This window comes from Ostrinia nubilalis, chromosome 30 (assembly GCF_963855985.1).
Source record: "Ostrinia nubilalis chromosome 30, ilOstNubi1.1, whole genome shotgun sequence".
Classification (NCBI taxonomy): Eukaryota; Metazoa; Arthropoda; class Insecta; order Lepidoptera; family Crambidae; genus Ostrinia; species Ostrinia nubilalis.
Genome location: NC_087117.1, coordinates 5,190,748 through 5,218,477, shown reverse-complemented (window position 1 = coordinate 5,218,477; position 27,730 = coordinate 5,190,748). Strand labels below are relative to the sequence as shown.

At 39.9% G+C, this 27,730-nt stretch overlaps 1 protein-coding gene across 1 annotated transcript; it reads left to right on the top strand.

The window, feature by feature from the left end:
• The first annotated feature begins 120 nt into the window (after positions 1–120).
• LOC135085936 (mannosyl-oligosaccharide glucosidase) lies at positions 121–27,388 on the top strand. The gene is made up of 17 exons (XM_063980720.1): positions 121–515; positions 1,230–1,381; positions 5,231–5,408; positions 6,252–6,423; positions 6,703–6,828; positions 7,421–7,569; positions 8,294–8,481; positions 12,575–12,730; positions 18,008–18,156; positions 19,072–19,244; positions 21,797–21,927; positions 22,347–22,457; positions 22,902–22,990; positions 23,325–23,444; positions 25,380–25,497; positions 25,964–26,154; positions 26,819–27,388. Exons 1-17 carry the CDS (start codon positions 264–266, stop codon positions 26,953–26,955), a joined length of 2,592 nt encoding a protein of 863 aa, XP_063836790.1. The 5' UTR covers positions 121–263; the 3' UTR covers positions 26,956–27,388.
• Positions 27,389–27,730: the final 342 nt, after the last annotated feature.

Here is a 27,730-nt window from a genome sequence, read left to right as displayed (position 1 = left end):
TGCGGCAACATTATACAAGTACGTGAGGGAGGGCGCCACTTCCAACCAAAGTTGTCAAATCCTCATAATTTTGCGGTATAATTCATTACTTCCAATTTTCGTCACGTTCACCATAACTTGGTTGCAATTTATTGACGTGGGTCCAGCGGTGTCGGTCCTGAAAGCCGACTGCTGAAATTGTTGAAATTATCAGAAAAAGATAACTGCAACGTGTCAATTAAACATTTATATAAATTCTTCGACGGTGTAGGCCGTCGTTGATCATGGTTCGGAACAGAAAATCTGGGAATGCCCAGCCGAAACCTGCTAACAATAACGAGAGTAGAGATAGCAGTTCTGGCAGGTCCGTTAGTACTCAGGGGAACAACGATTATTCATGGCTGAGCGGAGTGTTGCGATTCACGACAGTATGGAAATCCCGTCTAGGGTTCATGAGTTTGCTGGTCGCTATCTATGTGGGCGCTTTGGGATATTTGGAGACTCGTGTGAACACTCCTTTTGATGATAAAAACAAGGTTGGTATCAGTTCAGTTGTTCTCTGTATCCCGGCTATTTTGTTATTCGTTCGTTACAGCCAAATGACGTCCCCTGCTGGACAAAGGCCTCCCCCAAGGATTTTCATAATGACCGGTTCTGCACTGCCCGCATTCAGGCTCTTTTTGCGACCTTCACCAGATCGTCGGTCCACCTACTTTTTTATTACATCATCTATTTTTTTGGCTCTAGTTTAAGTCAAATCTGATACTGGTATTACCAAAAACTATTATTTATAACTTATAACTAAGTATTATTTATTAAAGCTCGCTTATAAAGAAAGCATAGTATCTTTTACTAGCTGTGCTGTGTAAAAATAGTTTGAATAATATGTCTTGTTTTGGCAACATTTTTCTTTACTGCTCCGCCCCTATTGGCTGTAGGGTGATGTTTTATAGCCCAAAGCCTTCCTCGATAAATGGGCAGTCTACACAAAAATATTTCTGTCAATCGAACCAGTACAGTACAGTACTTAGTTTCTGAGATTCGGGTGTCTAAGCAAAAACTTTATAATAATACTAAACTTTTCACCTTTATAATATTACTGTAGATGTGATGAATACGATATGACTTATTTAATCTGGATCTAAGATGTATTTGCCATGGCGTAAGCTATTACTGCAAAAATGTTTATTTGCTCAAAGAAAAGGAAAAAGAAAAAATTATTACACACAAAATCACTCTCTGATTTGCAGGTAGTCCAAGAGACCGGTTTGGCCATACCGGAACGGTACTGGGGGTCGTACCGTCCAAACGTGTACTTCGGCATGAAGACCAGAGAGCCACAGTCACCGGTCTTTGGGATGATGTGGTACAACGTAGGCCTGAGGTCACAAAAGGAGATAAGGTTGGTAAAATGAATTATCCATTACCTATTTAAGGTGATTATCACACTGCGCCGCGCACCGCTGCGGTACGCGGGCCGACAGATTTAATGATTGTATGCAAGTACCTCAGTTTGTATAGAAAACACGCGCGGCACTTCACACTGACAATGCGTCTGCGGATTTTTTATATGAAATCACGCGGCCCGCGGCGGAGCGCGGCGCAGTGCGATAGTCGCCTAAGGTACAGCAACCAAATATCAATCAGTTCTCACTAAAAATAAACATAGTTCTAGCGCTTAACTCAGTGCCTGAGGTGTGAGAGTGGCACAGGAGGGTGTTTTTGTAACGTCCAATATCAGCAAAGCTTCAGATTTATGGGCATTTCTCTGTAAGCTCGTACAGGTCCCATACAAATGCTGTCCTGGCAATTATTTTTAACATTTTCCATAAAACCGTGATCCATTTCAAAGAAAATTGACTATTATTTTAGTTAGATAAGGAGTCCCACTGAAATTATTAATATTTTCCGAGTTATTAGCGATTTTCCAAGAAATCATGACAGGGGACTGTTAATTGAGACAGAGGACTGTTATACTTTAAGAAAAAGTCATTTTAAATTGATCAATTATTTATTATTTTATAGCAAATCAATAGTAAACAAAATGTCTTTATAAAAAATTAACAGAAATAACAACTTTCCTTAATAAACATTCATATCAAAAATTAACCTTAACCTCTGAGGCACTGAATTCCGAGTACCACCCGTTCCTGCTATTTCATCATCAAATCTTTGAGGGGAATTTGTGGTCAATTCAGGTTCAGCAGATTAAAGATTTTCCGTTATAATGCTCACAAGAACCACTGTTGCAAAAGCAGCTGACACTTTTCATTGTTAGTCATCAACATCATTACAGCACTGGACGTCCACTGCTGAACATAGGCCTCCCGCCCTCCCCCAATGACTTCCACATCGCACAGTTGATAGAGCGGCCTGCATCCAACGCCTTCCTGCTACCTTTATGAGGTCGTCGGTCCACCCACAAGGTGGCTCGGTGTCGCTTGTCTCTCGCTGCGTTTTCCGGTACATGGCCTCTACTCCAGAACCTTGCTGCCTCATTGTTAGTGTTTTATATTTATTTGGAAAGCCGAGGATGGACCAGGAATAAATACTTGCGACCTGATGCACATATTTGTGCAATTTCAGGCAGAGGACTGTTGCCAGGGGACTGTGTATTTCGGCTAGATTTCACAATATTTACGCAAATGATGTTAAATAGTGTTTTAAGAATCTACCGATCAATTGAGACATAAATATTATATCAATTTATACTTTATTTAGAGATTATTAAGTAATTAACATGCATATTATGACTTACCAGAGGACTGTGTGTGGTAGCGATTCAAGCGCGTGTTCACCTCACAAATGACGCTCTGACACTAAAAAAATAGGCATCTCAACGCCGCATTCGGCAAGGTTGCCTATTTTATAGCAATTGCATTTCATTTCACTCAAAAAAAACATCGTAGCTATTATAGTTTTTTTATATTATGAATTTAAATTTTTGGCAGGGGACTGTATTAAAATTCTGGGGACAAAGTTTACAGGAAATTACTAAATAAATAAAATTGGTAATGAGAGCTTGTTTTACGAAAATAATATAATTTTATTATTATTCTTTATGCTATGAGCTGCCAGATGTATGTAGTTTCAATATCTTTTTCGTAAATCTCATTTCTAGGCGGAAATACAGTGATGGGGACAGCCAGGGGACTGTATTTTTCGGGCTTCAATCGAGTCTAGAAAAAAACTAAAAATAGTTATGGTTCTAAAAACAAAGGGCCCGTAAAGTTTTGGGGTTAAAGTTTCATTACGAGTGTGTTTGTTTAAAATATTTTAATTGCTTTTTGAAAAAATCGGCCGGGACAGCCGATTACGAGCTTACAGAGAATCGCCCTTATATACTTTGATACATAATAATATTTTATGTCAACATCACCCCTCTTGTACTGCTCCCATGCCTTAGACACTGGCTGAGTTAAGTGCTGGACCTCTAAGCACTGTAGACCAGCTTTTGTAAAGCCTTTTTATCAGGGTTCGAAATTATCAAGATAATTACGCTTCGTGATAATTATCAGATATGTATAAGATACATTTGTCACATTGTTTCATAAGAAATTCTGATGTTACATTGAGAATAGTTAGTTAGTTTTGCAGGGCAATCGAATACCGCACTTAGCCTCATGATTGGGCCATTGTGCGCGATTTGTGGTTTATCTTCCTACTCCAACCACCCCAGATCCCCCCAGAAGGCGAGCAGCCCGTCTAGGCTACTGCAGGCCTCCCGTAGCGACGATGGTGATCGAAGAAATTGAGCCCGTTGTTCTTCCACGCTACTGCACTCCATGAGCACATGCTGCGGTGTTTCCTCTGCCTCCATGCACCCCCTGCACAGTGGGCTGTCTGTGACACCTATGTTGTATAGGTGCTTGTTTAGCATACAGTGTCCGGTTATGACACTTAAGACCTTGCGGATGCTGTCCCTGTTTAGTCTGATGAGGCTGCGGGAGAACTTTTTCGATACGTCCGGAACCGCATCTTTTGTTTGCCTGCATCCTTCGCTATTTTTCCATTCTGTGTGGTGTTTTTCTTCTGTTTTGGAACGCAGCCAGTTCCTGATCTGTGCTTGTGGTATCGGCAGTATTGGTTCCGGGCCAAATACTGTTGTGTCCGAACCTCTTTTTGCCAGTTCATCCGCTGCGTCGTTGCCTCAAGAGTTACTGTGCCCTTTGATCCATTGCAGGGTAACGCCATTTACAGCTGCAATGTCTTGGAGCGCTTCATGGCATTCCAATATAAGGGCCGTTGTTATTGTGTTGCTTTGTAGCGCTTGCAGTACGGATGCACTATCCGAGATAATTCTTATGTTTAGACCTCGGATGTCTCTGGCTGTTACCGCCTGTGCTGCTTTGGTAATTCCAATGCATTCTGCTTGGAAAATTGTATTGTGTTTATCTAATGTTGTTGATATTCTTATATTAAGATCATTCGAGAAGACACCAGCTCCTGTACCCGTTTGAGTTTTGGAGCCGTCCGTGTATATCCTAACTTCATTGATTCCAGAGTAATCTTGCGTCTCCGCTGTAAGTTGGATATTATATCTTCGGTCGAAGATATGTTCACAGGGTATCCTATCGATGGGTGCCTCAGTGAGAGGTATTTCTTTTATGGTTTTCTGCAGGATCGCAGAGTGTCCTGTCTCCTTGTTTTGCTTCCATAGGCCGTTTCCTTTAAGTCTTAGAGCGGCTGCTTGCGCTTCCTCCTGAATGATGAGATCTAAGGGTCTAAGATTCAGAAGGTACTCAAGTGATGCCGATGGTGTGGTTCTCATGCAACCAGTGGCCGCTATGCTTGCTAGACGTTGCAGACTTTGGAGTTTTGATCTTACTGTGGATAGTTTTGTTCTGGGCCACCAGACAACTGATCCATAAGTGACAGAGGGTCTGATAACTGATGTGTAGAGCCAAAGTGTTATCTTTGGGTTAAGACCCCATCTTACATTGAGAATATTGCTTTATGTTTTTGGTTACTGATTGTTGTCAAGTTATCCATCGCTAGTAGCATAAAGCGTTGTGGAAAATAGATAAATATTTTGAAGCTAGTTAACGAGTGATTGTTGTGGAGCTAAATAGATAGGTTTTAGAACGCAACGCAAACGCAAGTGCGGAAATACACGTTCGAAAACTTCGAATACAGTTCTTTTTCACTTGCGCATTTTATGTTATTATCAACCTATCCTTTCGAACCCTGCTTTTTATTACTCTATTTCTGCTTTTGATAATTGCAATAAACTTGTCTTTATTTTCTCCAGACACTGGTGCGACCAAGGTGACAACCTGCCCACATACGGCTGGCTCCGTCACGATGGGGTCTCTTTCGGAGAGCAACTCATATCGGATCCGCCTCACACGATTATGACGTCGTTTATTAAGACGATGGGAGGCGAGCATGGCGGCCATTGGACGGCTAGAATCAATGTTACTGCTAAAGTAAGTGAATGTGACTGAGTTTCATGAGCTGCTTTTCTGCTTATTCTCAGCAAAGCAGTGTTACGCTCACAACTGGAATAATACCGTATCGCTGCGCTGTCATCCGCGAGGCGAGACGTTTATGTTATGGTGCTGATAAGTTTGCGTTGCAGTACGGAGTTTCATACAAAGAATACTGACCGTCTTGAGTTGATGGTTACAATCCGTTTCCTGATTGATAAGAGTGCTTCGTCCTTTAGGGTTAAAACTAAAACGTGGACGCTTTCCAAAAGCCTATTTGCAAAAAGTAAATGACTTTTAATTAGCCTCCCCAAACCGTCAGGCAAGAGTGGGGAGTGATGTGCTCCTGTAGTGGAGTCCCTGAGCGGATGACCTGATAAGAGCTACCTTATGAGCGCTTACCAGTTGGCATCACTTTATAGAATAGAATATCTCTATTTGACATTAAAACACACTATAAAATGAATAAAGAAAAAAAACTTTATTTTTTATCCACAACGAGGAAGCTCTTGGCCTGTATCTCACCTGATGGTAAGTGACGATCAGGCCGAAGGTGGAAGCGAGCTTTACCCGGAATCCTCAACCATATTTAGATAAGGTACTTTTGTGCCAAAAAGGCGCCCGCTATTAATGCCCCGACACTGTTTTATAGCAGGTGTCTCACCATTCAACAGCCATTGAGCATACCAGTTGTCAAACACTTCAGTGTCTCAGATCTGACATTGACTTTTGAGTAAAAGGTGTCAGTGCCATCCGGCTCGAAGGACCAAAAACTAAGCTCTTATAGTAAATTTGAAAACTTTCAGTAAAAGATGCCTAACTATTATTTGTTGTATATTCCAGAACAACAAGAAATCCAACTTGATGCTGGTCTGGTATGCAGCGTTGGACGAGTCTCTGTACCCAGTGGACCCCGAGGAGGTTCCGGAGTCTCGTCTGTGGATGGAAGACGGCGGCCTGCAGGGCTTCACGCCAGAACTGCTGAACTTTAGGATCAATTTCACCGTGCAGACAGGTTGGTACATCATCAGCTCGTTTATAGGTGACCAGTGCCTGAAGCCCATTCCTCAGTGGCACGGGAGGGTGTTGTGACGTCACACCACTCCCCCCATGCTTTCCATGTTGATCGATTGGTAGCGGCCAGCGATTCCCTGCTACCTTTATGATGTCATGGGTCCACCTTGTAGGTGGACGTCCTACGCTGCGTTTTCCGGTACGCGGCCTCCATTCCAGAACCTTGCTGCCCCATCGGCCGTCAGTTCAACTTTCTTTGCGTGACCTATACGGGGTTTAGACGGGTCTCTGTACCCAGTGGACCCCGAGGAGGTTCCGGAGTCGCGTCTGTGGATGGAAGACGGCGGCCTGCAAGGCTTCACGCCTGAACTGCTGAACTTTAGGATCAACTTCACCGTGCTGACAGGTTGGTACATCATTAGGTCACTTAGTCACCACTGCAGGAGCACGACTGGAGGAAAATGGATATGGCCTACTCTTCGCTATCGATTGGTTACTTCTTCTCTTTTCTTCTTCCCTTTCCCACCACTGCAACTCCACAAGAAGGAAGCAGGGGGGGGCCTGGAAATTACGATTTATTGTGACTAGGTTTGACTGCCTCCCTCCGAGGCAGTCGGGGGCCTGAATACGATGCCTGCCTATACCTGGAGAATAGATAGGCCTCCTTAATGAGGGCTATCGTTTTAGCGCTCACCAGTTAGCGCCACTGTAGAGTAAGGTCCTGTCACTTGCTAGTAGCGAAGACAGTGGCACCAACTGGTGAGCGCTAAAGTGGTAGGAGGACTATCGCATTTGCACTCATCAAGATGGCGCCACTGTAGAGTAAGGTCCTGTCAATCGCCAGGGGTGCCAACTGTTAAGTATAAAAACGATAGCCCTCATTAATACGAGATCCACGCGTACGAAGTCGCGGGCGGCTGCTAGTAAAAAATAAATGTGATATTAATAGTAAGACCTATATTATGCAAAAAATCTAGCTAAAATAACTTTTTTTCCAGGAAAAGTCCTAAACTCAGCCTACAGTGAAGCGCACGCACCAGGGTTGCAGCTTCTGAAGGAGACTTACTACTCGTTGCTGAGAGAACGAAAGCACCCCACATTCGGTCGGGTCGCTTTCCTCGGCCCTGACCACCAGCTGCATGACAAGGTAAATTGGGCTTTATATCATTTGCGTTAAGAGTTCACATTTAGAAATGAATTGGTTTACATTAAAGTTCAGTTTTCAAAATCAATGGACGAAAGATTTTGTTGTCTTCGATTGGCTTTAAACAAGGTGAATAGGGCTTTATTCTGTTTACGTTAGTGTTCAGTTTTCAAAATCAATCTGGGATTCGTGGAAAATGGTGACGGGAGAAAAAACAAAAGAGGACGAAATTGTTTTTTGAAAATAGAATGAAGTTTCTTAGTGGCCAAAGAGTCCTGCCCTGTGTATTTGCAAGAAGGTGAAAGGGGTTTTATTATTTTCTGTTTAGAGTTCAATATTCAAAAGCTATAGTTGATTTTTGTTTGTGATAGGCTTCATGCTTTATACCAACTGCTTGACAAAAGGAATTGGATTTTATATCATTTGTGATAGAATGCGGTCTTCAAAATCAATGGGGAATGGGGGGGTCTTTTTTCATTTGCTCGTAACTTTTTTACATCCTGTGTTCAGTATACATAAAAATATCATTTTGTGACGTGTAAAAGTGTGTTAAAAAGCCTAATATATTGATAAAGGTAGCAGGAAGGCGCTGGATGCAGGCCGCTACCAACCGGGCGATGTGGAAGTCATTGGGGGAGGCCTATGTTCAGCAGTGGATGTCCTGTGGCTGAAATGATGATGGTGAAATTGCAAAAAATAAATGACACTGTATTTTCTCCCATTACAGGAGAAAAACATAAACTTCCTTCCCATCCAAATGTTGATCGAGACACCATTTGTGATGGACTTAGCGTACACCACCGAAGACTACCCCGCCCCCCCTCTACAGGGGAAAGATTATTCGAAGGCTTTAGATGAGAAGAAGAAGGAATTCGACGAAGAATTTGAGAAGAAATTCGGACTTTCTGAGAAAGGGTAGGTTTTGGTCTAACGCTTAACTAAGTACCTGAGGTATGGGGCGGCATGGGAGGGTGTTTTTGTGACGACAAACGTCAAGGACTATTCCCACCTCTTCCTTTCTCACGGGACATGGCAACTTTAAACATAAACTTCACGAATTCAAACTAGTTCCGTCTCCTTTTTGCGAGTGTTCCACTGATGATGTCAGTCATGAGCAGTCTGCCCATCATATCTTGTGGGAGTGTGATCTTTGGAAACATGAACGTGATATAATGCTTAATTCAATACAACATACATCTGTTTCCGCAATTTATAACACCGATCTTGTCGCGACAAGGAAAAATTTCCGTGCTTTTAAGCGATTTTGTGAAAAATATTATTGGCAGGTAGTTGCTAATTGCTCATAAGATAGGCCCCCTTAATTTAATTTATTGTCCGTGGTGCATAATCTTTTCTTAAAGGTTTTAAACCTTTGTTTGTCACCTGTCATCCGCTTTGCAATGGAGGGAAGTCGAACCTTAATTTCGAACTCCTCCTATGTTCTTCTGATTAATTTCGTTGCGGGTCCAATGACAGTTTAACTTTCCCCCGGGACATACTTGACCTTCATTGGTTGGGTTTTTGTGGCGGTCAAGCTGTAGATCCTGGCTACACAGGAGTTGCAGTGGTGGGAACGAGAGGTGGGAATAGTCCTTTTTTGTCAAGGACCACTTATTTTTTTTCAAAACCCTATGAAAGGTGAGGTTGATTTCTCGCCCACTGTGCGCCGTTTGCGATGTATTGAATCGACTAATCACGTCACGTCACTTGTTTATTACGATGTCTTCGTGGACCACTTGGAATGCCTCCAGGGACCACCAGTGGTCCGCGGACCACCGGTTAAGAACCACTGGTCTAGCGCTTAACTAAGTACCTGAGGTAATGGAGCGGCACGGGAGGGTGTTTTTGTGACGACAAACGTCAAGGACTATTCCCACCTCTTCCTTTCTCACGGGACATGGCAACTTTAAACATAAACTTCACGAATTCAAACTAGTTCCGTCTCCTTTTTGCGAGTGTTCCACTGATGATGTCAGTCATGAGCAGTCTGCCCATCATATCTTGTTGGAGTGTGATCTTTGGAAACATGAACGTGATATAATGCTTAATTCAATACAACCAGGCCTGTTCATCTCCGCGAGTTTACATCGAAAACAAAACACGCACGATTGCCCCCTACAGGAGTACTATTCGACAAGGCCTCACATACGAGCGAACTTTGACTCACGCACGCGTATTCTTGTGTATGATGGAAAAAAATAAAGAAAATGGTGTACTAAATACTGTGCAGTATTTAACTGCCTAAATAATAATAAAAACACAGAATGTACTTTTTTAAGTTGCCTGAAGACACTGAGAGGTAAATAAGTAGTTAATATTATTCATGATAATTCATGCTAAATCAGGTATTTCCTCCGCCATTTTCTGCAGTTTGGCACCTCACGTCACATCATTTTACCGAAGTCAGCCCTATAGCTTCGGCGCAGTACCGATCACTGACGTTTGTCAACAAAACTTTTGACAAACTTGCTTGACTCTTGAGACAAGCTAAATTACACCATATTGTTAATGACATTGAGCATACATTTTTTTAAATACCTTCGCGAAGTAAAACTTCTGTACGTAGTACTTATTATTATTCTGTGATACAACATACATCTGTTTCCGCAATTTATTACACCGATCTTGTCGCGACAAGGAAAAATTTCCGTGCTTTTAAGCGATTTTGTGAAAAATATTATTGGCAGGTAGTTGCTAATTGCTCATAAGATAGGCCCCCTTAATTTAATTTATTGTCCGTGGTGCATAATCTTTTCTTAAAGGTTTTAAACCTTTGTTTGTCACCTGTCATCCGCTTTGCAATGGAGGGAAGTCGAACCTTAATTTCGAACTCCTCCTATGTTCTTCTGATTAATTTCGTTGCGGGTCCATTGACAGTTTAACTTTCCCCCGGGACAAACTTGACCTTCATTGGTTGGGTTTTTGTGGCGGTCAAGCTGTAGATCCTGGCTACACAGGAGTTGCAGTGGTGGGAACGAGAGGTGGGAATAGTCCCGTATTCCCACCTCTCGTTCCCACCACTGCAACTCCTATGTAGCCAGGATCTACAGCTTGACCGCCATAAAAACGACAAACGTCAGCGAGACTTCAAATTTCCTTCAGATTTGTATGCTCTGTCACGTCATAATATGTCAATGTCACCCCTGCCGTGCCGCTCCCATATCTCAGGCACTGAGTTAAATGCGTGTATTTATCGCGCTATTATATCGTCATAAGATAAAATTTTATCACGGCGCGCATCCTAGCCTGGCTGATACAGACTTTATCAACCGCTTTATTCGCTATGGAAATAAGAACAAATGCGCGTGTGGTTCGCTACATGGCGACACAGTAGCTTTTTGTAAAGCCTGGTCCGGGAGCACGTAGAATTTTGTCCAATGACCCCAAGCTACCCATCCTTATCGCTCGCGCGTAATTATGTTGCTGTCGCGACTGTGCGACGGGCGCCCGCAGTGAGTGTGTCAGCCCCTCAGATCATAGAAAGAGAATAGATATGAAGTCGCGCGTAACTACAACGAGAACCAGTGTCCCCACATTTCCCCCACCACAGCTCCCACACACACATTCAACTGTGTAAAAACAAAGTGACTGAGAGTCTACGACAACATGTGCAACTGGCTTAAAAGTGCTGTGATTGGCCAGAAGGCGTGCCTTATGGCCAATCAATGGCCGCGTGACGTGACGCACACATAGAAAACGCTAGTGAGAGAACAAAGATAAAATGGAGTCGACAAGATATCGATACTTTAAATCGCTAGGGGCAAGGCTCGAAACTGGTTTCACAAAATGCTTATGTATGAAAACCTTTTTATTATTATACGTTATTAATAACTACTAACACGCATTTACTTTTTAATTATGGCGATCTGCGTACCGCATATGTTTACCAAAAATAATGCCTATATTAGGCTTTCAACTAGCTCTTATAGTAATTACATAGTTGACAGTTACTAATTACTTCTACTGTTATTATTTTTTTTTGTAAAATCTTATAATCGCAAGTAACACATCATTTTTTTATTTAAAATTACAAAATGGAAAATTATAATTTACTTCTATTTATCGATAATAGGAAACCGCATTAGAACACGAGCACGGCACTATGTTACGACCGGCACATGCGGCCGTACTGTGTATTTTCACACGATAGTGGATATCGGAAGAAATTAAATACATTGCGCAGTAGTTGAGCATGACATAAAGTGGTTGCTAACTAAATCGTCAATGTACAAGTGTTAGAATTTTTATCACCACTGATTTCGATATCGCAGTAACTGTTACGGCACTGAATTCGTTCGTAAAAATGTTTAGTTTTTTTTATTTATAAGCAAAATACCAATGGATTTGCAATACTTACATGTAGTAAATGACTCCATTGTTCCTGTAGTTCTTCGTTTCACTTGTTTTATTGCACGTAACGACGCATTATCCAAAATATCGGAGAACATTTCCTTAGTACGACTGAATCGCGACTAACCTAGCTACGCGGCCGATGTTCGTTTCTGGGCATATCGCGGAGACACGCGCCACGCCCCCGTTTCACATCTATTCCCTTCTATGATCTGAGGTCAGCCCTATCGCATCGACACAGTACCGATCATTGACGTATGAAAACGAAATGGTGCTCGACTCTGAGACAAGCTAAATTACACCATATTTTTGACGACATTGAGTAGGTAGACATTATTTAATTTTTATATACCTTCGCGAAGAAAACATTCTGTGCGTAGTACATATTATTATTCTTGCTAATAAGTGCTTAAAATCTAATGTTCTTATGTCCGTTTTCACTATCAATCCCAAATTTTTAAGTGACCCCTATGGAAACAAAATTCCTGTTATGTGTTGATAGGGGTCACTTAAAAATTATGGTGAAAACGGTCATTAGACTCAAAAATCGATAAGATTTTATCACGGCGCACATAAAGAAAAAAAATCCTAGCCCGGCTGATAAAGTGGCTGATAACCTATCAGGGACTTTATCAGCTAATTTATATTCTATTTTCAGCTACCCAGAAGACGACATAGCAATAGCAAGAGCGGCCATGTCCAACATGCTTGGAGGCGTGGGATATTTCTATGGGTCTGGGCGCGTGCAGTCGCCTTACACTAGGGAACCGGTGCCTTACTGGAGGGCACCCTTGTACACCGCCGTGCCGAGCAGGTTTGCACCTTATTTTGTTATGTTTAGAGTTGATTTCAGTTCTTAAATTGGTAGTCAATAAGAGTTTATTTCATTTACACAAAATTCTTACAATGAGGATGTCTGTGAGAAATATGGCGGTGCCAAGCAAGTTTTGACCTTATTTTGTTGTGTGGAGTCGATTTCAGTTCATTTCATTTACAAATTAATAAACTTACTTTCTTGAAAAGTACCAGGCTACCATAAGTCTATAGGAGCCTAGGAGGTGAAAGTATGAGCTCTAATAATACAGTGTGAGTCACGTTAAAGTGTACATATAAAAATAGATGAAACTAGACCTATTTTTATCGACAAAAAAGAGGTCAAAAAATTTTTGAGATTTTTTTTTAATTTTTTATAGAATTTTTTTTCTTCCAATTACTTATTGCAAAGAAAACGTAATAACTTTTAAACTAAGCGGTATATCCTGATAAAATAAAAACAGTAATAATGCTACATAACAGGCGATACTAAAAAATTACATAAAATATACAAAAAAGGCCAACAATTAATAAAAAATGATACTTTTTGAAAAAAAATTGCATTTAAATTCGTGTTTTTTTTGGTTATTTGATAAATTTCTCCAAAAAATGCCCCTATAACCGGTGGTTTTTATTACTTTGTATTATTCTCTATCGTATTACCTTCGTAAAACTAAAAATCGCATGTCTCTATCCCTATCACAACGTTTGCAATGATCATTTGAACAAAGGCCTGCCACAACATTATTCTCCGCTACAGGTAGAAACAATTTTAATTTTAACTAAAATGCTTATTTTACTTCGAAATCTTTTGTTTTTATTTGAAATCTAACTTGTCTTTATCAAAATTACAAATCTAGAGCCATTTTCAGTTTCGTTGTTAACGAAGCGTTGAATGGCGCGCCCGGAGAAGCTTAGTTCAAACGATCATTGCAAACGTTGTGATAGGGATAGACACATGCGATTTTTGGTTTTACGAAGGTAATACGATAGAGAATAATACAAAGTAATAAAAACCACCGGTTATAGGGGCATTTTTTGGAGAAATTTATCAAATAACCAAAAAAACACGAATTTAAAAGCAATTTTTTTTCAAAAAGTATCATTTTTTATTATTTGTAGGCCTTTTTTGTGTATTTTATGTATTTTTTTAGTATCGCCTGTTATTTAGCATTATTACTGTTTTTATTTTATCAGGATATACCGCTTAGTTTAATAGTTATTACGTTTTCTTTACAATAAGTAATTGGAAGAAAAAAACTTCTATAAAAAATTAAAAAAAAATCTCAAAAATATTTTGACCTCTTTTTTGTCGATAAAAATAGGTCTAGTTTCATCTATTTTCATATGTACACTTTAACGTGACTCACACTGTATACTTGTCTAAAATACAGCATAATCAGATATGCTTAAGAGCCATTTCACAAAAATATTCCGCGCGAATTTAGGTAAAAGCTGTCAACGCAACGTCAAAAGAGTAAAAAGAACGCTGAAATGGACAAAAAAATCTTGAGCCGTGACCGTATTAAGACTTGATTTAAGTTATTAATTTTAAGGTAGAATGAGGTATTCAAACTTGATAAATTAATTTAAATTTTTAATAGAGTTTATTAAGTCTTTTAAATTTCGATTCATAATGAAACACGAATAGGTATAATATGTAAAATATATATCAAGTACAAAATAAAGACAGTCACATGGTGAAAAAAAAAAATCTGCCCCCTTACAGCTCCATCATCGGACCCTGGATACGAAATATTCGTCAAGGCAAATCACACAAGCCCAAACTCCATAGGGTTCTATTGTTTTGTTACGGAGGTGGCCATTGCATCTCCTCCAGATCCATTATCAGACAGAGCTAAGAAATAAATAAATAAACATTATTATAAGTAAACAAATAACTAAAATCATTCATCTTAGTATCTTACTTCTTACTAGTCTTACTAATATTATAAATACGAAAGTTTGTGTGGATGTCTGGATGTTTGTTACCCTTTCACGCAAAAACTACTGAACAGATTTTGATGAAACTTTACAGTACAGTACAGCAGTACTAGGCAGTCTGTGTTCAACTATCACTCGGGTCGGAAGTTCCTATCGCAAGACCTTTGGTTCACTCAGTTCCGATACGACTCTAGTGCTGTGTGTAATTATTTTCGTGAATACACTGAGTTTATTAATTTCTACGAGTGGATTCGACGTGTTCGTGGATGGCGACGCTCATCCAGCCCTGGCGTCGACCAGAATAACAATGTATAGGCTATAAATTTATGACGATCGGTGACAAACTAAATTTCAAGCGGGTAAAGCCGCGGGCAATACTACATATTTCATACTAGCTTTTTGCGCGCGACTTCTTCTACGATGAAGTGGAAAATGGTTCTAATAGAATTAAAATATTCTAAGAAAATTAATTTTGTTAAATGATTATATATTTTTTGATATAAAATCTACAAATTATTATGTTTAAATATTTGAATACTTACAAAATTATGAGATCTTTCTAAAACAAAATTAAAACACCACACCTGCCGCAGATTTCTATGTAAACAATGTTTTTTTGTTTTTCCTTCAGGTGCTAAAATCACCAGGCTATTGTGTGCGCATACTCAGGAGTATTCCACATACAACTGGTCGTCGGAGAAGCATAGATTTCCATTAAGTCTACTCCCGCTACCATATGGAACTCCGCTAAAACTCGTGAGGGCGCCAACACTTGCTTTTGTATTGAACATTAGTATGAGCAGCTGCGCACGCGGTTGCCCGTTGCAGGCTCTATGCAACCACACTATTTTAAACCGTGGTCCCTAAGCATGAGATGGGAAACTGCACTCTCTTGAATTCTCTTGAATTTGATGGTGTTAGGGGAATCCTAGGAATGAATACATACTTTCCAATGGAATCTCCTCATCAATATTGCGAAATTGCGAGTTGCAATGCAATGTTACGTTTTCACTTGTTATTTTATTGTAATCTGACCTTGATTTTTCAAACACGTGTCAAAATAAAAAAATAATTTAAATCAAAAGTACTAAGGAATATTTCATTGATATCAACTTAGAAACAAGCACAGATCACAGAAACTAAAGGGAAATGTGACAAGGGACAAATTGGAACATATTGCTTGTGAAAGCAATGATGACAGTAGCGACGTCATTATGTAAACAGTTTATATTGCTTGCATAGTACTAAAGATTATTCGAACGTTGAATACTGATATCACAGTGGGTAATGAGCACATAATTTGATTTCTTTGTGTTTGTGAATTTCTAATACGACACTGAGTTTCGAACTCAGCGCATTACTTAGCATCGCTCTATATTTCTATGGAACCAAGTTATCTCCAAAATAACATTCCACACCTTTTTAACCTAGTCAGGTAATAATTTTAATAAAATACGAAGCACGTCATCTATCAATAGGATATATGTATATTTTAGAAGTTAATAAATTATGCATAAAATATAAACACTTTAGAAGTTTAGTTAAATCGTAGAATTTCTGAAAAACAAGTACTAAAATCGTACTGAAAAAAAGTATTAATATGTTATCTAATTTATTTATTAAACGTCGAATTTTATCAAAGATTTTGGACTAATGTTTTTGAAAATATTTTATAGCCTACATAGAAAAAAAATAGGATTCTAAATCGTGAAAGAATTTTTTTTCGGAGTCTATTGCCTCCAAACAAACAAACAAACAATAAATCTTTCCTCTTTTATTAGTATAGATTTAACAACAAAGCTTCCCTCTCGAAACAAAATGCTTCTTTTTCTTCTTCACGAAACAAAACTCAAAGCGGATAAATAAATAAACAAATCTTTGAACAATTTCACAGCGCCATCTAGTCCAAAAGTAGGCAACCAATATGCTTGTGTTAAGGGTGCTAGCATAATGGATATACTTTTTTATAATTTATTTATTAAATTAAATACATGGTACCTACATATTATACATAGTTTCACCCAGATCCGTCAAAGAAATTAAAATTCATCATTTCAATTTCTGCTCGGCCGGCCGACTCGAAACAGCCTCTCGGCATAGTATCAAATGTATTTGGTCGCCGTACAAATCACCGCTTTACGACACGAACGCACGTAAACGTCACGGCGGGAAAAATGACACAGGTCCTGCCTTGACGGGCGCTCGCGCCATACTAATCGATGTCGGCTTGCGCATTGTAATTTATACTGATATTCACATCAATATTTTGACAAAGTGGTTACTAATATTTAAACAATAACTGTAGAAATCAATTCTACAATGAATATTCTTTATTTTGGGATACTTTTATTGCAGTTATTGCTGTGTTTTTAAACCAAAAACCACGATCAAAATGTGACGTTAATCTTCAAATTTGCCAAATTATTTTTAGATTTTACTCAATAATGGTAATGAAATTCAAGAATCTATTTCATTAATGGACTACAAGAATATATGTCCGATGATTGCTATATATATTTAAGCTTATTATATGAGCATAAATAATAGATACAGGACTTTGAAAATGAGTCTGCGGCAATTTTTCCGTAAAATGGTTGTGGGAGATGGGGCACTGTGAATTAAGCAAAAGAGTTTTAGTAAATCCGTTTCATTAATGGTCAACACCAAGGATTGACCTATCTTTCGCAGTTATTAAATAATCTCTGGGTGTTGCTTAAGATAGTAATTCATGCTTCCAAAATCTTAGAAATTCGCACGAAAATGTAAAATGGCTCTTAATTCTTGCTTGAATTTAAATAATTTTAAGATACGATTTTCATACATAAAAAATTTTTTTTACTAGCTGACCCGGCGAACTTCATACCGCCTAAGTTCATCAAAAATAATGTAGGATTTTAATGGTGACAAAATTTTTCAAATCGGTGATGATTGAAACAATTTTTCACTTCGCTGCTAGCGAATTCGTGCTTTACTATCGTGCTTTTTGTGTTCATTCTCGCGTAAAGGTCTTAGGATAAAGGTCTTATTTCTTAACCAGAAAAAAAACTGATTAGACACTTGTCGCTAGTCACTTGACTAGCGTGATCGTTAAACTAAAGCCCGGTCTCTGAGCAAGGATGGGTAGCTTGGGGTCAATGGACAAAATTCTACGTGCTCAGCGACCAGACTATAGAATTATCGTAAAAAAAATACAAGCTTTTACGACCCATTTAAATAATTTTCAACCATAGTTCAATGTCATTACGTTCATTTCACCTAAACTTCCTTCCAAATAATTCTAATCTCAACCATATTCCAAAGCCACTGCGTCTATTTCACCTTAACTTCCTTCCAGGTCATTCTTCCCCCGTGGATTCCTCTGGGACGAAGGTTTCCACGGCCTGCTCATAGGGAGGTGGTCTCCTGACATACAGATGGACATAGCAGCTCACTGGATGGACCTGATCAATGTGGAAGGATGGATACCAAGAGAACAGATACTTGGTGAGAAAGATTTTTTTTTTACTTTTGACTGTATTACCAGGCCTGTTCATCTCCGCGAGTTTACATCGAAAACAAAACACGCACGATGGCCCACCTACAGGATACTATTCGACAAGGCCTCACATACGAGCGAACATTGACTCACGCACGCGTATTCTTGTGTATGATGGAAAAAAATAAAGAAAATGGTGTACTAAATACTGTGCAGTATTTAACTGCCTATATTTAGGCAGTTAATTAAATGAATTTAATTAATTATTATTATAATAAAAACACAGAATGTACTTTTTTAAGTTGCTTGAAGACACTGAGAGGTAAATAAGTAGTTAATATTATTCATGATAATTCATGCTAAATCATGTATTTCCTTCGCCATTTTCTGCAGTTTGGCACCTCACGTCACATCATTTTACCGAAGTCAGCCCTATAGCTTCGGCGCAGTGCCGATCACTGACGTTTGTCAACAAAATGGTGCTTGACTCTTGAGACAGGCTAAATTACACCATATTGTTAATGACATTGAGCATACATTTTTTTAAATACCATCGCGAAGTAAAACTTCTGTACGTAGTATTTATTATTATTCTGTGGTATTACATAGTGTGTAAGGTTTATTTTAGACTGACCGAATTTAGCTTCTTGTAAGTCATGGTTGCCTGGTATACAGGGTGGAAACGATAAGTGATCTCACTCGGTTATTTCTAAACTATTTCAAATGGTACCAATTTAGGTTACAGAAAAAATTGGAACTATCTGAAAATTCAATGTTTCCTATTATTAGAGCTCATGAAGCACTTTTAGGATCAGTAACCAGTTTTTCGAAATCTTTTATAGATAGGTTAGAAATTATCGAGTGAGATCACTTATCGTTTCCACCCTGTATTTATGATATTTCAAATACCTTTCCTTCTCCAGGAGCGGAAGCCCTAGCAAGGGTCCCGAAGGAGTTCGTCGTACAAAACAACGCCGCAGCCAATCCTCCGATGCTGCTCATCCAACTAGCTCGCCTCGTGAAGACCAGGCCACACCTCTTCGAGTCAGGAATGCCTCACAGAGCCACCCTGGGGAGGATGTTCACTAGGCTCCAGGTTGGTTATGTAACCCTGGTACTTTAGTATCAACTATCCTATCGTACTAATCCTATCCTATCTTACTAATTCTACTATCCTGTCTTACTAATTCTACTATCCTGTCTTACTAATTCTACTATCCTATCCTATCTTACTATCCTACCAATAAAATATGAAAGCCTGTGAGGACCCTACCTGGAAAGAATCTTCAATAGACACTCGCAAGTAAGTTATGTTGCCCTGGTACTTTAGTACAAAAGTAGCGCATATCTCAGATAGTTTATTAGTGTTTTTATGTTGCCTGGGTACTTTAGTAAAGGTATAGCGCATAACTGACTCCACCCACAAGGTGGACTGATGACCTCTTAAAGGTAACAGGAAGGCGCTGGATGCAAGCCGCCACCAACCGGCCATTGTGGAAATCATTGGGGGAGGCCTATGTTCAGCAGTGGACGTCCTGTGGCTGAAATGATGATGATGATGAGATGTCATCAACCTGGGGAGAATGTTCACTAGGTTCCAGGTTAGTTATGTTGCCCTGGTACTTAATAGTTTTAGTAGATGCCATCAGCAATAGCAATATTGGGGCAGCAAGGTTTTGGAGTACGCCACGTGCTGGAAAACGCAGCGTATCACGTCCACCCACAAGGTGGACCGATGACCTCGTAAAGGTAACAGGAAGGCGCTGGATGCAGGCCGCCACCAACCGGCCATTGTGGAAATCATTTGGGGAGGCCTATGTCACAAAATATAACAGAAGGTAAACTCCATACTAAGCGGGCTCGAGCCACGCACACATAGACACCGCTCACGTACGCGTTATCAAGACTGTCTCGGACGAATGCGAGGCGCGCCTGCGTTCGCTTGAGTGACGCTGCTCACGCGTTTGTGAAATTATTTTTTTTTGTGCGAAAATGAGTGAACAACAAAAAAGGGGTATTATAACATTTGTGAAGTAGATGGTTGCTTACACTCAAAATTAAAAACTAAATCTTCGTTTTTTAAACTACCAATTGATTCCGGGAGGTAAGTAAGGTATTTATTTGTATTTCAATAGTTCGTTTAACGTTGACAAATTGAAATCCAACTCAATTATTAGGAATATCGAAGTGTTTAAAGAGGTTTTAGCAATTATTGGATAATAGTGTCAACCACCCAACTACATACTACGTCATACTACTTCCTTCTCGTGTATTTGTTTGCAAACTATTACTATAATAATAACGTACTAAACATAACTACATAATTATACGTGGATAAAGTGGATATCTGTTATTGTCTTTCTTCCATAGTATTAAAAGTTTCATTTTTCTATCATAACGAAATAAACGCAACACATGACAAGACAACCCTAGCGCGACGGCCGAGCGCAGGTATGCGAAGCGAAGTACATACATGAGTTTACCTTCTGTTATATTTTGTGCCTATGTTCAGCAGTGGACGTCCTGTGGCTGAAATGATGATGATGAGATGACATCAACCTGGGGAGAATGTTCACTAGGCTCCAGGTTAGTTATGGTACCCTGGTACTTCATATAGCTTAGTAGATGACATCAGCGATAGCAATATTGGGGCAGCAAGGTTTTGGAGTAGAGGCATCGTTCAACTAAATGTGTAGTTTCCAACATGGCAAAAATCGGAACCAGCGATCCGATATTGACGGTGGCGCCCCCTGTCAATGTCACGGGTTGGACAGTTCAGTGTATTGGGTCTATACTGTTAGGGATATATTAAGTCCGCTACAGAGCAATAAACACAGTGGTTGGTAGTAACATAATAAATATATTGGTATCAAAGCACACGTAGAATATTTACAATAGAGAGTTCGGCACAGCCATTACACAGCTAAAGACAACATCACATTTGAATATAAATGACAGTTCTATCATAGCGGTTCCAGCTAGCCAGCTCTACGTTATACAGCATGAAGGTGCTCATCAACATATACAACACTAGAAACCTATTTTTTTATGCGCTATCCCTTTAGTGTATTAGTTGACAGCAAATATTCCAAGATTTACTATAGTCTGGTCCGTGAGCACGTAGAATTTTGTCCAATGACCCCTAGCTACCCATCCTTATCGCTCGCGCGTAATAGGGATGATGACTGGGTAATTAAATCTAAATTCTATTTAGTCCGTCAGACACATAATTAGAAAAAATTAGACTCATATTTTTGAATTTTTTTCCATAATCCAATAATTACAGTATTTTATTGAGTTGAAATGTCGCGTGACGTCACTTTTGAGTAAAAATTCTACTCAAGCGTGACGTATCGCGCCTTTCAACTCGATGTAGCACTGTTATTATTTAATTATGCAAGAAAATAACAAATATGAGTCTAATATTTTCTAATTATCTGTCTGACGGACAAATAATTGAAATTTTGTAGATAGCCTATTGTGTTGCTATCGCGCTCGCACACTCACTGCGGGCGCCCGTCGCACAGTCGCGACAGCAATATAATTACGCGCGAGCGATAAGGATGGGTAGCTTGGGGTCATTGGACAAAATTCTCCATGCTCACAGACCAGACTATAGCCTATTAATGGTATTCCCTTTCCCCCCAGGCGTGGTACAACTGGTTCCAAACGACCCAGAAAGGGGAAGAACCCACGGCCTACAGATGGCGCGGCAGAGAAGACGATGGGATGCAGCTCAACCCTAAGTCTCTGTCGTCTGGCTTGGATGACTACCCGCGGTAAGTATTTATTCAACCATCCATACTAAATTAACAGGTCATTTAGTCTTATGTCTTCACTGCAGGAGCACGACCCTCCATAGAGATGTAGAGAGATGCCAACTAATGCACTGAGTTCGAAACTCAGTGTCGCATTAGAAATTAACACAGACAAAGAAATCAAAAAATGTGCTCATTATCCACTGCAGTATCAGTACTCAACGTTCGAATAATCTTTAGTACTAAGCTAGCAATGTAAACTGTTTACATTATGACGTCGCTGCTGTCATCATTGCTGTCGTAAGCAATGTGTTCTGTTTTTGGGCATATTACTGCGACACTAGCCCCGCCCATTTGTCTCTGGTACATTAGAGAGAGTCGTGCACCCGCAATGGAGACTAAATGACCCGATGATGATAATTAATTGTTTTGTTTCACAGAGCGTCGCATCCTTCAGATATAGAAAGGCACGTAGACCTTCGATGCTGGATGTACGCCGCTGCAGACAGTTTAGCAACCATAGCGCGTGCTATAAAGAAAGACCCTAGCAAGTAAGTACTTATTTTCCTTCTTTCTTATTCTTATTTCTTCCTTCTTATTGTTTTTTCTTTTCTCTTTTTCCTCTGTCATCTTTTTCTTCAGTCGTCATTTTCTGTCTTCTTCTTTCTTTTCCTGTTTTCTTTTTCTTCTTCCCCCTGCCAGCATCTTCCTTTGTCCCTGCCATCTTCTGACTTCTCTCTTCCTCTGTCATCTTCAGATTCGTCCCCCATCATCTTCTGTTTCTTCTTCTTTCTTCTCCTGTCATATTCTGTTTTCTTTTTCCTTTGTCGTTTTCTTCCTTCTTCCTTTGCCATCTTCTGTCTTCTTATTCATTCTTCCCTTATCATCTTCCTTCTTCCCCCGTCATCTTTATTGTCTTATTATACTACTTTTAGAGGGAGTGAGTGTGTCTGGTTACCTTACGACATTTCTTGACGATGATATTCTTTCTTCAGATTTGAAGCGACCAAAGAGCAGTTGGGAGACGAGGACCTCCTCAACGAACTTCACTGGTCTACCGCCACGCAGACTTATGCTGACTACGGTGAGTTTGTTATAGACTAGCGGCCGCCCGCGACTTCGTTCGCGTGGACTAATGATGTTGATAGATGGCGTTTCACGGCTTCCCCCGCATGAATATTTACGAACATCAAAATTTTTTGTCCAGCTCTAGATTTTAACCAATGACGATAGATGGCGCTTTTTAGACACGTCTTATTTATTATTTATTGAAATTTATTTGTCACATATCGTCATAAACTATAGCCTATATGTTACTCTGGGTTATAAAGAATAATACTGTAAAGTTTCATCAAAATCCGTTCAGTAGTTTTTGCGTGTTATTTATTAATATCCAGGTGTTATTTATTAATATACAGGTATGCACACGGACGGTGTGAGGTTCGTCCGGACCATGCCCAAACACCCGGGCGAGCCGGCCAAGCTGGTGCGAGGTGTCACCGTGCCGCCTCAGCCGAAACTCGTCACTTCTGCCTTCGGTGAGTGGGAAATTTTCACCATAGGACTATTCCCACCTCTCGTTCCCACCGCTGCAACTCCTGTGTAGCCAGGATCTACACAGGCAGGACCGGTCGTTGTGGAATTCCTTGGGGGAGGCCTTTGTCCAGCAGTGGACATGTGGTTGAAACAAAAAATCGCTCACTCAGTGAGCTTCTTGATAAATTTTTGCCCGGCCGGGAATCGAACCTGGGACCTCTCGGCATAGTAGTCCGTTCTGAACCACTACACCAAACGGCCGACCAAATGTAGGACTTTTTTTCATAAGTGTATGTAGGCCCTTTCCAGGGCCCTTATACACGTCCCAAATATAGGTACTTTGCCCTTGAACGAATCGGGACAACATATCGGTTGGCGCAGAGTTGCGGAAAAATTCATGATCATTGTTGCTGGCAGTTTGGCCAGCAATCCTCTTTTGATAATTGTTTATGGTTTTTTACTTTTTTTTAATATTGTTTTAGATTTTGAAGTTGCTTTTTCTACTCTCGTGTTCTAGTGTTAATGTCTTGAGCAATATACCTTTTTGGCCCTTGTTTTGGAGTGTTTCCTTGCTTCTTGCATAATATCACCACCGGCAGGCCTATCTCTACATACAGTCCACTCCATCGTTTTTAACAATCATTATTATGGAATATACAGTGTGAGTCACGTTAAAGTGTACATATGAAAATAGATGAAACTAGACCTATTTTTATCGAAAAAAAAAGAGGTCAAAAATTTTTTGTTTTATTTTTTTATAGAATTTTTTTTCTTCCAATTACTTATTGTAAAGAAAACGTAATAACTTTTAAACTAAGAGGTATATCCTGATAAAATAAAAACAGTAATAATGCTAAACAACAGGCGATACTAAAAAAATACATAAAATACACAAAAAAATGCCAACAAATAATAAAAAATGATACTTTTTGAAAAAAATCTGCTTTAAAATTCATGTTTTTTTGGTTATTTTGGTTGATCATTGCAAACCACCGGTTATAGGGGCATTTTTTGGAGAAATTTATCAAATAACCAAAAAAACACCAATTTAATAGCAGATTTTTTTCAAAAAGTATCATTTTTTATTATTTGTTGGCATTTTTTGTGTATTTTATGTATTTTTTAGTATCGCCTGTTATTTAGCATTATTACTGTTTTTATTTTATCAGGATATACCGCTTAGTTCAAAAGTTATTACGTTTTCTTTACAATAAGTAATTGGATGAAAAAAAATTCTAAAAAAAAATTAAAAAAAAATCTCAAAAATTTTTTGACCTTTTTTTTGTCGATAAAAATAGGTCTAGTTTCATCTATTTTCATATGTACACTTTAACGTGACTCACACTGTATAGGGAAATTAGTTGGCCAGCGTGGGGAGTGTAGGCCAAGTCCTCCATTTGCCTCTGGTAAATTAGAGGGTCGTGCTCCTGCAGTGGAGACTCAATGACCTGGTGGCTTAATGTGAGTTTACATAAAGTCTTCACTAGTGACTGCGTAAAAAAAATACATTAAATGTATGACGGATTGTACAGCGACTCTAGCGGATACTTTCAAGAACTAAAATCTTCTTAGTTTTTTTTGACGCGCTCGCTAGTGAGGATGTAAAAAAAAAACAATAATAATAGTGAGGACGTTTGATGTAAACTTAAACAAAGCCCTCTGTACGGCTAGCACGAAAAACTTTCGAGTTCGAATCGTTTGCGTATTCGAATCGCCATCAAAAGATTTAATACGAAAACTACAACAGCGCCCTTGTGAACGTGTCGTAAAGTGAACTTTGAATGAGAAATGGTTGCACGAAACTTATTTTGAGAATCAAAATTGTCACGTTATCGTTTAATTCGAAGATTGAGTATCGAATTTTGTCGAATACGCAAACGATTCGAAGACGAAAGTTGTTCATGCTAGAGGTACTGATGATGAACATGTGTTCGCAGGTTACATATCCCTGTTCCCAATGCTGCTCAGGGTCTTAACTCCTGAGAGCGAGAACCTTGGGAAAATACTCGAGAGCCTCGACAAGCCTGGCTTGCTGTGGTCGCCTTTTGGATTGAGGTGAGTCAAATTCAGATTCTTTATTTGTACCATACATAGTTCATAGCCCGACGGATTAGCAAGCAGAAGTGGCAGTGGGCAGGGCACATAGTACGCAGAACTGATGGCCGATGGGGCAGCAAGGTTCTGGAGTGGAGGCCGCGTACCGGAAATCGCAGCGTGCACGTACCGGAAAACGCATTCGATGTCGACCGCGTAAAACGGATTGTACAGCGCCCCTAGCGGAAACTTTCAAGAACTAAAATTTTCATACATTTTTTTCTATACATTCGCGTCGCTATGAAATTTCAATTGCAGCGTAGAACATCCACAAGGTGGACCCACGACCTTATAAAAGTAGCAGGATGGCGCTGGACGCAGGCCGCTACCAACCAGCCAATCTGAAAATCATTGGGGGAGGCCTGTGTTCAGCAGTGGACGTCCTGTGGCTAAAATGATGATGTTCTTAACAACCCCCTATTTACAGGTCCCTCTCAAAATCCTCCCCTCTCTACATGAAGAGGAACACAGAACACGACCCTCCATACTGGCGAGGACAGATCTGGATCAATATCAACTATCTCGCTCTCTCATCGCTGAAGTACTACGCGAACGCACCCGGTCCCCACATGGATAGAGCGAGAGAGCTGCATTCGAGACTGAAAAACAACGTAGTCCGTAAGTGCTTTATGCACTAAAGTCCGGTCGCTGAGCAGATAGAATTTCGTCCAATCACCCCAAGCTACCCATCCTTATCGCTCGCGCGTAATTATGTTGCTGTCACGCTCGCACACTCACTGCGGGCGCCCGTCGCACAGTCGCGACAGCAATATAATTACGCGCAAACGATAAGGATGGGTAGCTTGGAGTCGAAATTCTATGTACTCGGCGACCGGACTTTAGTCTGGTATTTTTTTTTCATTCAGTGTATTTTTTCTAATAGAAAAATAACAAGTGGATCTCCTTAGAAGTTATGGCAGCCTGGTACTTCTGGTCTATATTTGTAGGTAGATAGATTTTTATAATAGAGACAAATGGAGTCTGGTTATAAGAATTCCTGATGTATGTCTCAATTAACCTTATACAAAAAGTCGACTATCTCGCTCTCCCATCGCTGAAGTATAGATCGTTTCATCCACTCGGACGCGCCCCAGCAATGTTTGGTCTCGGTCGCGCGGGGTGCGGGGAGTGTGATCCGAGCAATCCGTAAGGCATTATTGTAGTGTGCGCGTACTCATGGATCATTTAGCGTGTACCGATAACACTCAAACATTAGCGGAAGAATGGTGGGGCGCGTCTTCGTGGATGAAACGATCTAAAGATGATGACCTTTCTTTTTCAGGTAATATCCTCTCAGAATACAGGAGAACAGGCTACCTCTGGGAGCAGTATTCTGGCGAAGACGGCCGAGGGTCTGGATGTAAACCCTTCAGTGGATGGACTGCCCTCGTGACCCTCATAATGGCTGAAGAGTACTGAGCTGTGCGGACTTAATGCCTTTGCGTGAACTAAAAAAAGTTTAAGAGGCTGTATGAGTTGATGCCTTTGCCGATTTAAAAAGTAAAGTGTCAAAGGCGGTGAGAACGTGATGCGTTTGCGTGATTTAAAAAAAGTATAGTGTCAAAAGCGGTGAAAGTTATTTAAAAAGTAAAGTGTCTTAAAGGCGGTAAGAACTTGTTGCCTTTGCGTGTTAAAAAAATAAACTGTCAATGTGGCTGTACAGACTTTATGTCTGGGCTAAAAAAAGAACTTAAAAGCAAATTGTCAATATGTGAGTTTATAAGGCTGTTTAAATTATGTCTTAGCTTCGTTAAAAATGAGTGAATGTGTATTTTGTAAAATGAAACCTTTTAATTCTTTCAGCTGTTCAAGATTATTTTAGTAACGGCGCGCGCGCACGTGCTATTTTTGTTACCGTGACAGTAAGGCCCAGAACAAACGGTGAAACGCAACTGCAACGAAACTGCAACTTACTGTGATGAATGAAACTGAAACTGAAAGTTTCAAACTGGTCGCGTCTTGTGTGGTCTCTCAACGGACGCTATGGCAGAAACTTAGATGCAACTCAAAAGTAACTAGCAGCACAGAATAAGTAATAGTACAGGTACAGAAGGATTACTCCGCAAGACGATTTAAATAAATGCGAGTCTTGCTACGACGCGATACAGTGGAATTCAGCTCGCACAGCACTACGTACCTACAATTTTATTCACCTACAAGTTTTGTCTCTTTCTATCGCGTGCCTCTGAACTCT

What these genes read in the sequence shown, in the direction of transcription:
- LOC135085936 (XM_063980720.1), top strand. Translation starts at nt 264, where the DNA reads ATGGTTCGGAACAGAAAATCTGGGAATGCCCAGCCGAAACCTGCTAAC. An exon ending in CTTTTGATGATAAAAACAAG is followed by an intron (nt 516 to 1,229) that starts GTTGGTATCAGT and finishes TCTGATTTGCAG; the next exon opens with GTAGTCCAAGAGACCGGTTT. An exon ending in ACCAAGAGAACAGATACTTG is followed by an intron (nt 18,157 to 19,071) that starts GTGAGAAAGATT and finishes TTCCTTCTCCAG; the next exon opens with GAGCGGAAGCCCTAGCAAGG.